Raw genomic sequence first — 16,140 nt, forward strand, 5'->3', positions numbered from 1 at the left:
GGAGAAAAAAAAAAAAAAAAAAAAAAAAAAAAAAAAAAAAACACATCATAGTAAAACCAATATCTTCTCAGCTTCGCATCGAAGCTAAAATTGAACAAGCGGTTTTTGAAATATTAGATTTTAAAGATTTCGAACAGGTAAAGAGAGGGATAGTTTGGAGCGACACTTTATTTTTACCATGACTCATAGATGAAAATTCTTCCACGTTGTGCATACAGCTCACCTATAGCCAAAAATTACATTAACTTAAAAACCGCACTTTCGATTTTTTTTTATCCAAAGACAAAACTTGTTTTTGATTTTTTAAATACTAGAGTAAAATGGAGCGTAATACAGTAGATACACTACACATAGTAATTAGTTAAGTACAATATAATACACTCTGTATAATCAGTGATTTAAAAATCTATAGGGACAATTTAGACAAAATTATCGTTAGTTTTGAAAAAATAAATTGGTATTAATTCATATTTATTCATAAAATAAGATTATGGAAATTAGAATATTTCAATTAATATTTTGGCTGTAAATTATTTAGAATAAAAAACTACATCAATTTTTAATATTATAAAAATTAATTAACTGATAATTGTAGCGTTTTTTTGTTTATTTAGAGCATATAGAACGGGTTTTACTTATCAGTAAAAATATTTATTTCAGCAGTCTTTTAACATTTAAAACAGTTATTCATCGTTATCAAGAATTTTATACAAAGATAACATTTTTTTGAGAAAATAACAGAAACTGTTATTTTGAAAGTAACAATACAGAATAATTTTTCATGTAGCTATGGTAACAATAACAGTTATCAAAATTGATAATAAGTTGCCACCACAGAATAGATTAAACCAGAAGTGACACTCTTAGTTTTTGCTGATAACAAGCTTATGTCGCTCAGTGTTGCCACTTAAGAAATAAAAATGTATTCCCTTTTTTCTTTATATACGGTCACATTGTTCAACACCATTATTAATGGTTTGTTTGTAAACACAATGTTTATAAACATGGTTTATTGGTAAATATGAAAAATATATGGTAAATATTGGTATTAATGAATTAGAAAATATTTTTATTAATAACTTTTCCACACTTGCTATTGTAGATGGAGTTGGAGCCGAATTAAAAAATTATTTTTGTAATGTACCTTTTAACCACCCTTGTAAATGTTTTGATAAATTGTATTTAATTAATTTGTTTACAAGATTTAGAATATTTACAGCTATAAAATTTTTAAATAAAAATTTAATGTCTGAAAAAAAAATTAAAATAGGAAATTGTCTATTTTAACTCATCTATAAATTATTTATTTATGTATATGATATTTGTAAATTATTGTAATATATGTTTTAAATAAATTTAATATTATGTGGATATTGAATAATTTTTTTTTCCTAAATAAGTCTTTATTAAATATACATAAAATAAAAAATATATTAAACAAACTAATTACACATAATGAAAACATTAATTGAAAGTTTTAAAATGGTGTTATATGTTTAGAAATAATAATAAAATAAATCCAAAAAATTTACTATGCAAATTTTCTAAAATAATTAGCATGTCAATAATACATTTAGAGTTCAAATCAACCGCCGATGTACAATTATTGTACAGTACAATGAATTATATGCATACAATTATTTATTTTATTGTTTTTATGGTAACACTGAGCGACATAAGCTCAAAATTACCGTACTCCCATAAGAATACATGTAATTTTTTTATCAGTGTCCATTCTGGTTTAATCTATTCTGTGGTCTAACTTAAATTTACTGAAACCAAAGAGTTCACACTAGGTAGAAATTAAAAGAATGATAACGATATAGAGAAAGAAACTTATCAAAATCTTGTTATTCAAATGAAATATTTCTAAAAAACGATTTTAATGTATTAATATTATTTATTAAAAACAATTATATTGTTTAATATTTTTAATTTTAAAACCGTAATAAACTTATTTTACTTTTACTTAACATTAAAATACTACTTTTTAAGAAAACTTCATAATAATTAAGAATAATATTATAATTGTTATTATTAGTATTATATTATTATCAGTTATATAGTAATTTTCAAATGATGTAAATTATTTGAAAAAAAAAAAATAATTTATAAAAAGTAAAGATACTAACTGTTATATGAAAATTTTTGTCGTCATAACCATCTAATTTACGAATTTGTCCGTCTATGAAACCATAGTCGTTTAATAAAATATCTTGAATGTATTGTTCATCCACCTCAGCACATACGTTTTCAGTTACGTCAGCCATATCAAGAACCTTTATAAAATAATGAAAAAATCTCACTTTTTATTTTATAACAATATTAAATATATCCTGTATAAAAGAGTAATAGATATTTTATAGTTATTGCTGTTAATCACTGTTTTATGATTCAGGATGATTTTTAATATTAGTTATTATAATTAGACTAGATAAATATAAAATCATGTAAATATCTTATTTGAAATAAATATATAAGAGACAGAGCATAGTCACTGAATTGTGGATTACTGGCTTAATGTTCACATTATTATTATGGTTACTTTTTAACCACGCCCAAGATAATCTAATCGGCATAGTCAATTAGCGTGATCATGGTAGAATAAGGCAAATGCAACTAAGAGAGTTATGAATAAATGATATCTTTTAAAAATTAAAAATTAGCAAGATAACTAAATATTTCATATTGAATACTGTAATTCTGTGAGTGATTAAATAAAACGATATTTTGAGTTTATACGACTGATTTTATGTTCGATAGGGTTTTGGAATGAATCTTAAAAGATTCAACGAGAATAAAACTGATGTAATTTTTTAGATCACTACTTTACACATTCATTACTTATAATGAATGTATATTGAATTTGTTAAATCTTCGTGACTCACTCTGTATACAACATATATATATATATATAAATAATAGTAAAGTATTTCGTAAAATGTTTAAAGATATATTTTAATTTAAAAATTTAATAAAACATAAAGTAAAAAAAAAAATGTTTCAGGTATACTCTTTTTTTTTTATTCACATTATTTAAAATTAAATGGTATTTAGTTATTATTTTGATAATTTGTAAATATAACTTAATACATTTAGATGATCACAGCTTCATTAAGCAGAAACTTTATGATTGTATTTGACATTATTACATTGTGAGAGCTAAATACTATCATTTTTATAAAACTGCGAAATAAATAATTTAATAGGAAAGTTCTATAAATATAATATAATTTTTATAAATTATTATTTATTATATGTATTTATTATGTTTAAATGTTGTTCGTTTGGCAAACATTTTCTATTTTAATAACATTTTAATTATCCACTAGAGCGCGAACATTGAAATTGTTCAATAATAATTTTATTGGTAGTTATTGGTTATTATCAGTTACGGTGACGTGTCTGCTGAATATTAGAGAGTGTAGAAATGTTAAGTATTGATAAGTCAGAAAAATAAGACTGACTTAGCGGCTTCCTTTTAACAACATTTAATAATATTGTGAAGTAGATTTAGTTTATTTTATTATGTTTTTCAAGCTGAAATTTTAAATTTTCGAAACATTGATTATTGGAATTTTGTTTGTAAAGTTCGTTATAAATTGTTATTATTCAATTTATTAAAATGCTTTCGTCTTTTAACTTATTAATATTGCTTTTATTTTTGAGTATTTTTCGTCAAGGATTTTGCTATTTTTTGACAGTCGATGCTCATGCTGAAGAATGTTTTTTTGACAAAGTGGAAATTGGAACCAAATTAGGTGAAAACGTTTGTAACTAAATAATTTTGAGTACTCATAAGAATAATTTTTTATTTAATTTTTAGGTTTAATGTATGAGATATCAGAAGGAGGCTTCTTAGATATTGATGTAAAAATATTGGATCCAGATAATGAAATAATTTATGAAGGATTAAGAGAATCAAGTGGTAAATTTGCATTTGCTGCTGCGAAAAAAGGGGCATATACCTATTGTTTTAGTAATCAAATGTCAACAATGACACCAAAAGTTGTTTTGTTTAACATGGAAATAACTGAACCACAAAAAGAACTTGAAAATGAGAGTAAACGTATGTATAATAACTTTTTATATTTTAGAATTTTGAAAGCTCAAATATGATGCGTGGAAAGCTCATTTTTTCAGAAAAGATAATTAAAACATTTTAGCTACCATGTAATGTATGGCAATATTAGTACACATCTTTTTTAAGAGCTTATTTTATATTGAAGTTATAGGTATATTAAATACAAAAAAATGTGCTTTTATAACAAATAATATGTAAAACCTAAAAATCATATTTTTGCATTTAACATGTTTTGGTACTCAGCAACAGATTTTAACTTCAATCCTATATCTTTTATTATTTTAATAAATCTTTATCTTCAAAATTTCTACCATTCTATAAGAATGAAAATTTTAATTAATAATAATTAAATTAAATGGTACAGCTTAATATTTCATAATTTCTGAATTTTAGTAAAGTTAACTGTATTTAAAAACTTAATATTTATTAAATATCATTCCTTTAAATTATTGTTTAGGTTCATTTTTATGTACACCAATTACTTGGAAAGTAAAAAAATTTCTAACTCATCATAATTTTACCAGTGTTAACTAGCATAACAAAAATTTTATGGTACTAAATAAATTAAATTAAATTAAGTAATTGGTCTAGATTATATATTTACATCATTATTTAATATATATATATATCCTTATTACAAAGTAAACTTTATAGTGGATAATTTAATACTCTAAACTTTCTCTAAATGCTATGCATGTATTGGACAATTTCCTGTTTAATAACAATGTAATGCAATGATATAATTTGAATTTCATCAGAAATCCAGAACTACTAACTTATAATGTTTTTTTAATTAATTTTTTTACTTAATTTCCTTATTCCCAATTCAGAAATAACTAATTGTTGTATAAATAATATTTATAAGTAGTACCAAGATTATATGCATTTAAACGATTTTGGTATGTTACTCTAAACACACCGTAAAACAAATTTTACAAATTTATTTTAATTGACTTGAAAACTTTGTAATGTGTTGTTACCAGGATTATATTTTTGGGAAAATAGGGGTTAATTCCCCTAAAATAAAAAATATTTCTACACCCTATATAATTCTATGACAAAGTAGCACAAGGTTCCCAAGTGCCTTCTAAGTAGCTCAAACAAAATTTAAAGTATATGTAATTCTAGGCTTTATTAGTATTATTAGCACTTTTGAGTTAAATACTTTATTATTGTTTAATTAAACTACTTTTTGTATAGCTGGTGAAGAAGATGGTGAACATAAAAAATTAGAGACTATGTTGAGAAACTTAGGAGCTGCTTTAACAAGTGTTAAACATGAGCAAGAGTATATGAATGTTAGAGATAAAAATCACCGAGCTATTAATGAATCAACTAATAAACGAGTAGTCATGTGGTCATTTTTTGAATCATTTGTGTTACTCTCAATGACAATAGGACAAGTATATTATTTAAAACGATTTTTTGAAGTTAGGAGAGTTGTGTAAGTTTTTTGTATCATATTATAAATATCACTTTTGATAAAAATTAAAAATTAATGTTAATTTGTTTTTATAAGATAAAATATATTATATTAAATTTATAACTATCTGCCTTTTTATTTTTATCTATGAAGTGTTTATGTAAAAATAGTAATATATAGTATCACTTTTGTTCTTTAGTGATATTATATTTCATAATTATGCTAAAGGAAGTACTGACGCAATTGCCATTATTGATGAAAATTTGCTATACATCTTTGAATGTTAATGTGTAGCAAAAGACTATTGGTTTTACTTGGCTATGTTTTTTTTTGTGTCTGATAATACAGAATTCTTTTACTGGACTAATATTACTCAAGGATAACTTAAAATACTACAAATAAAGCTGTAGTGTTATAAATGTTTAATTTTAAAAGTTTCCCTTCATTCTATAATAAAAAAAAAACGGTAGCACAGTGGGGTCGCGGCATAGTGGAGACATTGCATAGTTGGGTCCAGATAGATTTAATCTGACAGTGATTAAAATCACTATCATAAGAAACGCTTCGATGCAAATCTGTAGATAGTGTTTAATTTTAAAAAATTGATGGATAATTGCAAAATTAACATCAACTTCTATTAAAATAAAATACAAAACCCATAATTTGAATACAAAAATAGCATATTTTTGAATACGGCAGCCATTTGCGTATAAAAGATAGGTCGTCGGGACAAATTTTTTTTTTTCATTTTGTAGTACATAAAATAAGCTTTAATTTTATATATGTTTGAAGGACGCAGTATTTCCGGAACATTTTCAAAAATTAAGTTGAAAAAGTTCATTTTTGTAAAAAAGTTACTATTTTAAATCCCCCCAGTGAACAGAATAAGTGTTAGATTTTCAAAAAAAATTATATCAAATGAAAGGGAAATATCTAAGGTTTCAATACAAGAAAATATTATTTTTATTTGTTAATTTTTGAAAAAGTTATGACAGTTTTAAGCACAAAAAACATTCCGATAAAAGGTAATATTTATCGCAAACATTACATTTTTTTTTAATTTTCGACAGCCATTTGCACATAGAAGATAGATCGTCGGGACAAATTTTTTTTTTTTATTTTATAGTACATATAATAAGCTTTAATTTTATATATGTTTAAAGGACGCAGTATTTCCGGAACACTTTCAAAAGTTAAGTTGAAAAAGTTCTATATTTTTTACAATATTTCAACATTTGAACGCGTCCTATATAAGGGGAAATTGTCCAATTTTAATAAAAAGTATGTCAAATGAAAGATGTACTTATAATGTATTTAGAAAACAAAAATTGTGCTGATATATACATTTTTCAAAAAGTTATAGCATTTTTAAGTTGAAAATTAAAAATCGAAAATCGAAAATTTTAACACAAAAATAGTGTTTTTTTGAATACGGCAGCCATTTGCGTATAAAAGATAGGTCGTCGGGACAAATTTTTTTTTTTCATTTTGTAGTACATAAAATAAGCTTTAATTTGATATATGTTTAAAGGACGCAGTCTTTCCGGAACATTTTCAAAAATTAAGTTGAAAAAATTAATTTTTGTAAAAAAGTTGCCATTTTAAATCCCCCCCAATGAGCAGGTTAAGTGATAGATTTTCAAAAAAATGATATCAAATGAAAGGTAAATATCTAAGGTTTTAGTATAAAAAAAAATTATGTTGATTTGTTGATTTTTCAAAAAGTTATGGAAGTTTTAAGAAAAAAAAGTGAAAAAATTTCGAAAATTAGCGATTTTTAAATTTGTAATTTTTTTGGATATTTCCCCCATTTGCGGGGAACGAGGGAATTTTTTTCAATTTTTAAGGGTAATGTCTTCAACTAGATACGATTTGTGATCTTTTGACGTATTTTTCAAAGAAATCGGTCCAGTGAGAGCTGAGAAAAAGTGGCAACAGACATAAAAAAAAAAAAAAACACATCATAGTAAAATTAATACCTTCTCCGCTACGCATCGAAGCTAAAATATCCCTAAACATTTTAATCATTGAAAACAGTCGATTTTGGTTATTTTACATATTAAAATAACTTAAAAATTACATGAGTCTAACAATTTTAAATATTTATTATTATTTTTTTTTAAATTCCAATAGTTAATCTAAGTATAGGAGTTTATTTTATTACGTGCAGTATATCACATCAAACAATTTTTTTTAATTTAGATAATGTTCCAAAAAACCTATGTCTTTTAGTACTATATCAATCTAAAATTGAAGCAATTACTCAAAGTTAAAAAGAGTTAAACGTTTTCTATTAAGTAAACCGCCACATAAGTTAAAAATCGTAATTTATACAATTCTTCTTTATATAAATTAGTATATAATCAAGCACGTACACATTGAAACACGCGACAGCTAACAGACTTCAAACAATGCTGGACTCTAGTATATCTTATCTCCACTACTTAAAATCTTGATTGTTCTTTATTTTTTTTGTTGGAGGATTAAAATATTATAATATATTATTGTCGCTTTTTTATGAATTAATTTTTAAATTTTTAATGGTTTCATTTAATGGATACCATGGATATTTGGAAAATTAATTAGCAGAATCATGCAGTCGCATTTAGGAGTTGGTTATAAGAAGGTCCAAGTGAGATTTCTAAAAAGTAAAGTAATAAGGAATTTTTCACCTCCACATTCTGTGTTATGATTTTTAAATTATTATTTTGATGATCTTTTTTTTTACTCAAAACCCTTCCATTCATTCCTCGAGCCTTCCATTATTAGTCCTTGCAATGAAAGTTGTTGAGGCTTCTTGAATCCTTTTGTTAAAATTGAACAATTAATTTTTATAGTATTAAATGTCAATGATGAAAATCAGATATTTCTTTTCCTAAGTTTTTTAACTATTAGCAAATAATACCAAAATGTACCAATGGAATTTCGAATAGGCTTCAATGACGTGTCAAACGCAACGTTTACACAAGTCATTATTTACAATAAAAAAACAACTGTACAATGTCGAGAGTACTTTAAAGATACTCATATAAACTAAAAAAGTTTTACGATGTTACATTCTATAAAATTAAAGTTATTATAAATTGAAAAAAATATGAATTAACTTAAAAAATTATAAGTCAATTTGAGTCTCAATTTCTTACGAAGTAGCTTGACATAGTGTTGTCACTTGATTAATTTACTAATATTTTTTACATAATGCACTTGTCATTTTGTACTCAGAATTTGTTTTTTCTATTTTTTGTCTTTCGACAAGGACTTAGTTATTACTTAACAGTTGATGCTCAACATGAAGAATGTTTTTTTGAAAAGGTTTCATTAGGAAGTGTAATGAGTAAGTCCACAATATTACAAACTATAAGTAATAGAACTGCTTAAACAATAAATGCTTAGTATGTACAAAAATTGTATACGAAAATATAAAAGTATTATTGTTTTACTTGAAATAATAGCTTTTATATATTATGATAAAATAATACATAGAACAGATTTTTGTATTTTTAAAATATTACAATAACTTCATTTACAACTACTTAAAGCTATGCTTTAGTATACTTTAAACACGATGTATTGTCAAACAGTGTTTTGCCATTATAAAAAATGTTGAATAATAAATGATTAAACTGTACGTTATTAAGAATAAATGTATAGGTATTATTATTGTAAATAGTTTAAAGAAGTTCAAAAAAACGTGTGCTGTTGGAACAATATAACAAAAAATGATAGTTTATGTGCTGTTATGTTATTCAGGCGTGGATACAGAAAAAATGTTGAGTGTTTACATTGTTTCTATTAACGTAAAGTGTAGTTTTTTTAAGAAACTTTTTTTATAAGATAATATTAATTTTATTTTTTGATGGAGGGGTTGATTGTTCTTAAATCCCCTTGTATTCGCACCGGATTGCATGTAAAATTAGGTCTTGAAATTTGATTTTTTTACCTGTCACGATAGTATGAAAGTAAAAATTATGCTCATATTTTAAAAATATTAAATCATTAATTAAATTGATTAAATTAATAATTTAAGACATTATATAGAGTATTCAAAAGGTAAGGTAACAATTTAATTTTTACTAACAATGGGAGTAATTAATATCCTTTATCTTACTTATTGAACATTAGTACAGTAGGAATTTCAAAAAATTAATAATTATTCAATTTATGTAAATCTATAAATTAACATAGCACAATTCAGTAACCCACAATGGCGTCGATTCTTTCACTTAGGTATTGTGATTACAAGTCATTGTCTTTAGGAGTTATACAGGGTGTTTAGTAACAATGAGAACAATAGAAACCCGTTTCCTGACTTACTGAACACTCTGTATAATGTCTATAATTTTATGAAAAAGTCGATTAAGTGAAAGTAATGAACAAAAATAAGAAAAAAAAATTGTGGTGGGATCTCAATTTAATTTTCATTATCCGTCAATACGTGTAAAATTTAAGATTGGCACCACTGGTAAGTCAAAACATTAATTTCAATTCTAATTTTGAGTAACTAATTTAAGGTATTTATCAAACAAACTCGTGGTAACTTTGGGTTATCTCGATAAGGTAGTATCTAATTATTAGGGTGGCTCTCTAATATTAAATGTCTTTTTTTTACGCTAACCCTTAATTTTTTTTTAATGCTCAAAAAAATTAGCTGTGCAAAATTTGGTACCGTTCCGTTAAGGTTAACTCGTGCCTCCGGACCTATTAAGTTGAGTGGAAGAGGCAAATTTTAAAGAAATAATTGATCTATGTTTCATAACTTTCTTTTTGCTTAACTTAAAACTGTGCAAGTAAAACTTAAGTAAAGGAAATTTTACAAGAAATTCAAAAATAATAACTTCAAAGTTGTTTCCTTAATAAACAGTCCACAAAAACTCTACATACAGTAAAAGTCTTAAAAATTCGTCATAACTGATTTTGTTTATTTTTACTTAGTTACTTTTATTTTATTCTTTGAAAACGCTAATTCTTAAAAAAAAAAGTTAAATATTTTATGCCAAATACGATAATTATACTAGATTATTTATATAAGGCCAGTTAATAAATTATTAATTATAAACCTAACTAAATTTATTGTATTATTATATTTTTCAATTAGGGAATGTAATATATTTTTTGGTTAAAAGTTATGCTTTTTGATTAATACATTTATTATTACTAAATTATATCTATTTGAGATCTCTCTGCAAGTGTATAATCTGAAAGTTAATCATATCTTAGAAAAGAGAATCAGATTTTACTATAACATAATTTTTTTTTTATAAAATATTTTTCTTGTTACTGATATTTTTTAATTTATCTTGTTTTTAAAATATTAAAAAAAATTTGTATCGCATTTTATGTTTTTCATATACTTTAAAATAGAATTAAATAATTTGTTAATAATTATTATACATTTTTTTAGTTATTTTAAAATCGTTCGTTTCATTGCCCCCCGTATTATTTCTATTAGTTATAATTATTGCATTTAAATAGTTTTTATGTTTGCAAGAACATTAACTATATACTTTATTTTAAGCTTTGACGTATGAAGTTTCTGAAGGAGGATTCTTAGATATTGATGTTACAGTAGTGGATCCAGATGGAAAAATGATTCACGATCAGTCGGGTGAGTCGAGTGGAAAGTTTTCTATAAATACTGCGAAAACAGGATCGTACAAATATTGTTTTAGTAATATATTTTCTACTAAAACATCCAAAGTTTTACTATTCAATATGGAAGTTGTTGAACCAGAAAATGAAGACGTTGACACTGAAAAAAAAGGTATTATTTGTTTCACAAAGCAGAATTTTACTGCAATGTGATCTTATAAGTTTATTTTACATTCTTATTTAGACTTGTATCGATTGACTTCTTATCAAAAATCATTGAGTACAAAATAGAGTTTTTATTAATAAAATACCCTGAATTTAAAAATATAATGGGCTTATAATTTTCTAACATCCTATACTTATATAAAATATATTGAGTTTACTACGATTTCCGAGTACCCTGCATGATACTCAAATAATATATTTTTATATACACTTAAAAATATAGGGTTTAGAACCAACCATGAATGTAAACATACAGAGTTTTCAATAGTAAAGAAAAAGGTTAAATACTTATCTTAGTTATTATCAATGTAATATATTAAGCTGATAACGTATTGACTTTATGATGTGTGTTTTTTTTATGTATATTTGTGAAAATTCTCAGCTTTCAATGATTTTAATGATGAATTCGACAAAAGAATCCGATTTTAATTTAGTTGGATTTATCAGCACCAGAAATATAAAAAACCCCTTCACTTTTATGAATTTAAAAAAGCATCAACTTCATTATGTTGGATCCTGACTATACTTAACTTTTATTTTATATTTTATTAATTCATTAGATAAACATCCAATTTTAACTACTATTGGTGAAGAGGAAAAGAAAATTGCATCTATGTTGAGAATGTTACGGGGTGGATTGACTAGAGCAAAATACGAACAGCAGTATTTGAATATAAGAGATAAAATGCATAGAAGTATAAACGAATCTACGAATACCCGACTTGTAATTTGGGCTTTTCTTCAAGCATTTTTTTTGTTATCAATGACAGTGGGTCAAATCTATTATATTAAACGATTTTTCGAAGTTAGTCGAGTAGTTTAAAATTTTTTAAGTATTATATATGATCATACATTAATGAGATAATTTTAAATTTGTATACAATTGTTAATTTTATAACTTAATTGCTTAATAAAATGTTTAAACTTCAAGTCTTTTTAAATCATTGTAAAATTAATAGATTGTAATTTTCTATATATACACTATACATTTAGAAATGGAAACAATGACAGGATTTTATACAATTTATACTTTGAATGATCTCAAGTAATATCATTATTTACATAAAATGAGCTCATAGAAGAAAATATATATTAAAAATTAATCGTATATTTAATTTATTCTGATATCACCACCAGTAGCATAAAAAAATGATTGTCGATAACAATTTTTGAACCAGTATTTCGGAAAATATAACCATATTTAAATATATACTGTAGGTGAATTGCAGATTTTGTTATTATGCATAACTCTGCTGCACTCATTCATTACCCCGGTATAAAAATATTCATAAATCTCTAAATATGAATTCAAAAGTTATTTTAAACAAGTCATTTTCTTAGTTGAATCATTTCTTAATATTTAAACTAATCAAATATGTACGTAGTAAATTAAAAAAAAATAGTTGTTAGCTTCTCAAGGGATACTTAGACCTTAAAAATGTTAAACCACACATAAATCAAGAGATAAATACATTTATTTAAACAATTTTTATTCAGTTTAGTATCACGATACTATACAGAACTAACATTTTTTTAAATGATTATTATATTAGAATAAATCTAGTGGTAACGATAAATAAATCATTCTGTAGAAATAGATCTACCCTCATTGATATATTCTTAAGGACATATAGCAGGGAGAACTTTGATACCCACTTTTGGACTATTTCATACTTGGAATTTTTTATTAATGATCTTATTTTTTCATATGATTATTATTTTACGAAGATAAAAATATTTAATTTACACGGATTATTAAGAAATAAGAGCAGTTTATCAGTTCTAACGTCCCTAAAAATACCCTGTTTTACTACTGTTTCTAACACAGTATATAAATTATACAGAGAGTTCAGTAAGTAAAGAAATAAGTCGATTGTTAAAAACAATGAGAATACCATAGATACCGTTTCCTTATTTTCTGAACACTCTATATAAATAGATATGTTGATTTTTATTAACATTTATTTATTTTATTCATAAAGATAATATTTTATATAATTTGTATAGAATAAATTACATAAATAGATAAATAAATTTTAATTTTTAACATATTTATATATATATATATTATTTTTTTCTTTTTTGAAACATGATATATAAGATTGACTTATATAAAGATTATCTGAAGATGTATCAATTAGATGAGTATGACTAAATCTAACAAATAATTGAATTAACGTTATATAGAATATATACAATAGCAGTTATATAAAAATTAATACATATAACTTATACAAAAATAGAATTGCACCAATAATATATTCATTTACAACAAACTACTTATTAGTTGATTTCTTTTAGATACATGATTTTCTCAATTTATCCATCAATAAGTATTTTTATGTTTATCTCTTATACCATATAGGGATGTCAACTTTTAAAGTGAAAACAGTAGCTAGACGAGGGTACTGTATTTTTTATAATTTCCCGGCTATACTTTTTCTCCCATCGAAGTATAAAAATGTTAATAACTTCTAAAATACTAGTCAAAAAAATATTATCGACTATTCATTTTCTTAATTAGATCATTATCTATTAACTAAATTAGTTAATTATGTATGTAGTCATTTGAAGAATAAAGCTAACACCTTTATAAGGTATAAAGGAAAACCATAAAACTTAATTTATGATTGATATGTTGATAAAAACATTGAACTAAAAGAAAATAGTACAAAAATTATTAATATTATCTTTGTTTTTCAATTAATTAAGTGGTTCATGATAAATAAACACTTCCGTATATAAAAAAATCATTAAAATAAATAACTGAATATGTATGACTTCAGTAGATAATAATATGATATTGTTTAAATTAATAGGGATCACAGAAAATAAAAATAAAATCGATAATAATAGCGCTCATAGTTAATTTCAATTATAATATCTGTGATGGAATAAATAATTAAAAATAAGTATTTTAAAAATGTAATTTTTATTTTCAAATTTAGAGTAGTTATATTAGTCAAAACTAGATTAATTATAATACCACGAAAAAATGTTTTCTTTAGTAACAGATCATTGGTTCTACGTACTAAATTAATTATAAGTTATACTTTAAGTATCTGTATACGCTCATAAATATATACATTTTGAAGGGCTTAAAACTATTATAGAAGTACTAAAACTATAAATTTTTATCAAACGCCTATTATTTTAATATTATATTTACATTTATATGATTAATTAACTTTTGCAATGTGTTATAACATAGATAATTAATAAAATGTATCATTAAAATACAGTCAAATATGAATCTCAATATATTAAGCAAATTAATTCACAATAATTAAGACTATTTAATAGTTTAATGATAAATTAACACAGAATTATTAAAAGAATCAGGTACTCAAATATTTTTTATGGTTTTACAAAAATATGTTTGATTAATGGGATATACAAACATTGAAAGTTTTTAAGTGATACAGCAGTTTAAATAATTTAAATAATTAATTTTACTCTACAAATGCTAAATGTTTTTGTTAAATTAAATGAATTGTTTGATTATTAAATATGTACTTTTTTATGTAAGTACTAAGATAACAAAATGGAGTTATAAATAACAAAATTTTAGAATTTATAATATCTTATGCATAGTTTTTAATTATATAATTTTGATACATTGAATTTATACACAAGTACATATTAAATATAAAAATATATTTAAAAAATATGTAAATTTAAATTAAATAAATGTATTATTTTAAACTGAGAAAACAGTAAAAAATAAAAAATAACAATATACAACATTTAGTTTTGATAGTTATTAAGAAAAAATATCAATATAACATTTTTAATAGATATTTTGGAATCAGTTCTTATCTTTGAAATACCTTTAAATTTATTGAAATCATGAAAATTAGGAAAAATTTTTATTTATTTTAACGTGGGTATTAAGGTTATACACGCCTGTGTCAAAGTAGTTATGAATATTTAATAAATATATAGAATAAACTTTCGTTAAACACAAATATAACAATAATTCAATATTTTTCTAATTACTCACTAAAATAATAATTTTTAGTTATCACGGTTTTTAAATAAATGTAATTAATATAAAATATATAAAATTGGTAACGGAATTTAAAATTTATTTTATCTTATAAATCGTTTAATGGTTTTATATAAACTTTACAACTAATTGTTATGATAGAATGAAATGTTAGTAATATTTATAAATATTTATAGTATTGCACTATATTTAACAAACAAATTATAAACAAAAATATTTAGAATAAAATACGAAACATTATTTACCTAAGAAAACTTTTCACTACAAATGATAGTTTTGCAGAAAGAAATCTCGCTTAACTCTTGATTTGATTTAGAGTACAACATTTTTATTTTATATGTACTTATACGTTTAAAATAATTTAATTAAAATATAATTTAAAATTTATTATGATAAAAATTTATAATTTTATAATAAATTTAAACAAAAAAATAGACATATTTGACAATAATAATAACTTTAAAATATTTTACATAAAAAATTATAATAATTTTTTTTTTTAATAAATAAACCATAAGCATATTACTCTATCGTATTTTTGTTGAAATTTTAAATAAGTTTTGATTGTTTTATTTAAAACAGTTAACCTTATAACTAAAATAAAATAATGCATTATTTTATTTAAATTTAAATTTTGCCATAAGTCTAAGGGACGGAATTGAATTATTGGTATAAATATTTTGAAATAAGTTTTTTTAAGATCTAAATTTGTTAATTATTAGTTATTTAGTAATACCAGGTATGGAACTGAGTATTATAATTATTTATTGATAATAACAATAATCTAATAGAACGCCAAATTTTTAAAAG

The 16,140-nt window shown here is 23.1% G+C and overlaps 3 protein-coding genes and 1 long non-coding RNA gene across 9 annotated transcripts in view; 3 read left to right on the plus strand and 1 right to left on the minus strand.

Moving 5' to 3' along the window:
* The window catches only part of LOC126894131 (protein NOXP20-like), an 18,962-nt gene extending 16,420 nt beyond the window's left edge, over positions 1-2,542 (minus strand). For 2 of the 6 annotated variants that reach the window (XM_050664905.1, XM_050664896.1), the window contains exon 1: positions 2,133-2,540. In XM_050664905.1, coding sequence (XP_050520862.1) covers positions 2,133-2,270 — 138 coding nt within the window. In that variant the 5' untranslated portion in view covers positions 2,271-2,540. Of the gene's footprint in view, positions 1-2,132 lie in introns of all 6 variants that reach the window. The other 4 variants (XM_050664941.1, XM_050664922.1, XM_050664914.1 and 1 more) reach the window with 3 other exon arrangements.
* Positions 1-7,483, plus strand: part of LOC126894397 (uncharacterized) — a 30,982-nt gene extending 23,499 nt beyond the window's left edge. Inside the window, exon 2 of the long non-coding RNA XR_007701391.1 lies at positions 7,172-7,483. This is a non-coding gene — a long non-coding RNA (uncharacterized LOC126894397). The remainder of the gene's footprint in view (positions 1-7,171) is intronic.
* LOC126894343 (transmembrane emp24 domain-containing protein 2-like) lies at positions 3,425-5,630 on the plus strand. The gene is made up of 3 exons (XM_050665285.1): positions 3,425-3,761; positions 3,827-4,069; positions 5,285-5,630. Exons 1-3 carry the CDS (start codon positions 3,626-3,628, stop codon positions 5,530-5,532), a joined length of 627 nt encoding a protein of 208 aa, XP_050521242.1. The 5' UTR covers positions 3,425-3,625; the 3' UTR covers positions 5,533-5,630.
* A 1,052-nt stretch (positions 7,484-8,535) lies between the features above and the next one.
* LOC126894334 (transmembrane emp24 domain-containing protein 2-like) lies at positions 8,536-12,251 on the plus strand. Its single transcript, XM_050665273.1, has 3 exons — positions 8,536-8,841; positions 11,023-11,268; positions 11,882-12,251. The coding sequence occupies exons 1-3, from the start codon at positions 8,706-8,708 to the stop codon at positions 12,142-12,144; spliced, it is 645 nt and encodes a 214-aa protein (XP_050521230.1). The 5' UTR covers positions 8,536-8,705; the 3' UTR covers positions 12,145-12,251.
* Positions 12,252-16,140: the final 3,889 nt, after the last annotated feature.

This window comes from Daktulosphaira vitifoliae, unplaced genomic scaffold, assembly GCF_025091365.1.
Source record: "Daktulosphaira vitifoliae isolate Bord-2020 unplaced genomic scaffold, ASM2509136v1 Scaffold_1, whole genome shotgun sequence".
Lineage (NCBI taxonomy): Eukaryota > Metazoa > Arthropoda > Insecta > Hemiptera > Phylloxeridae > Daktulosphaira > Daktulosphaira vitifoliae.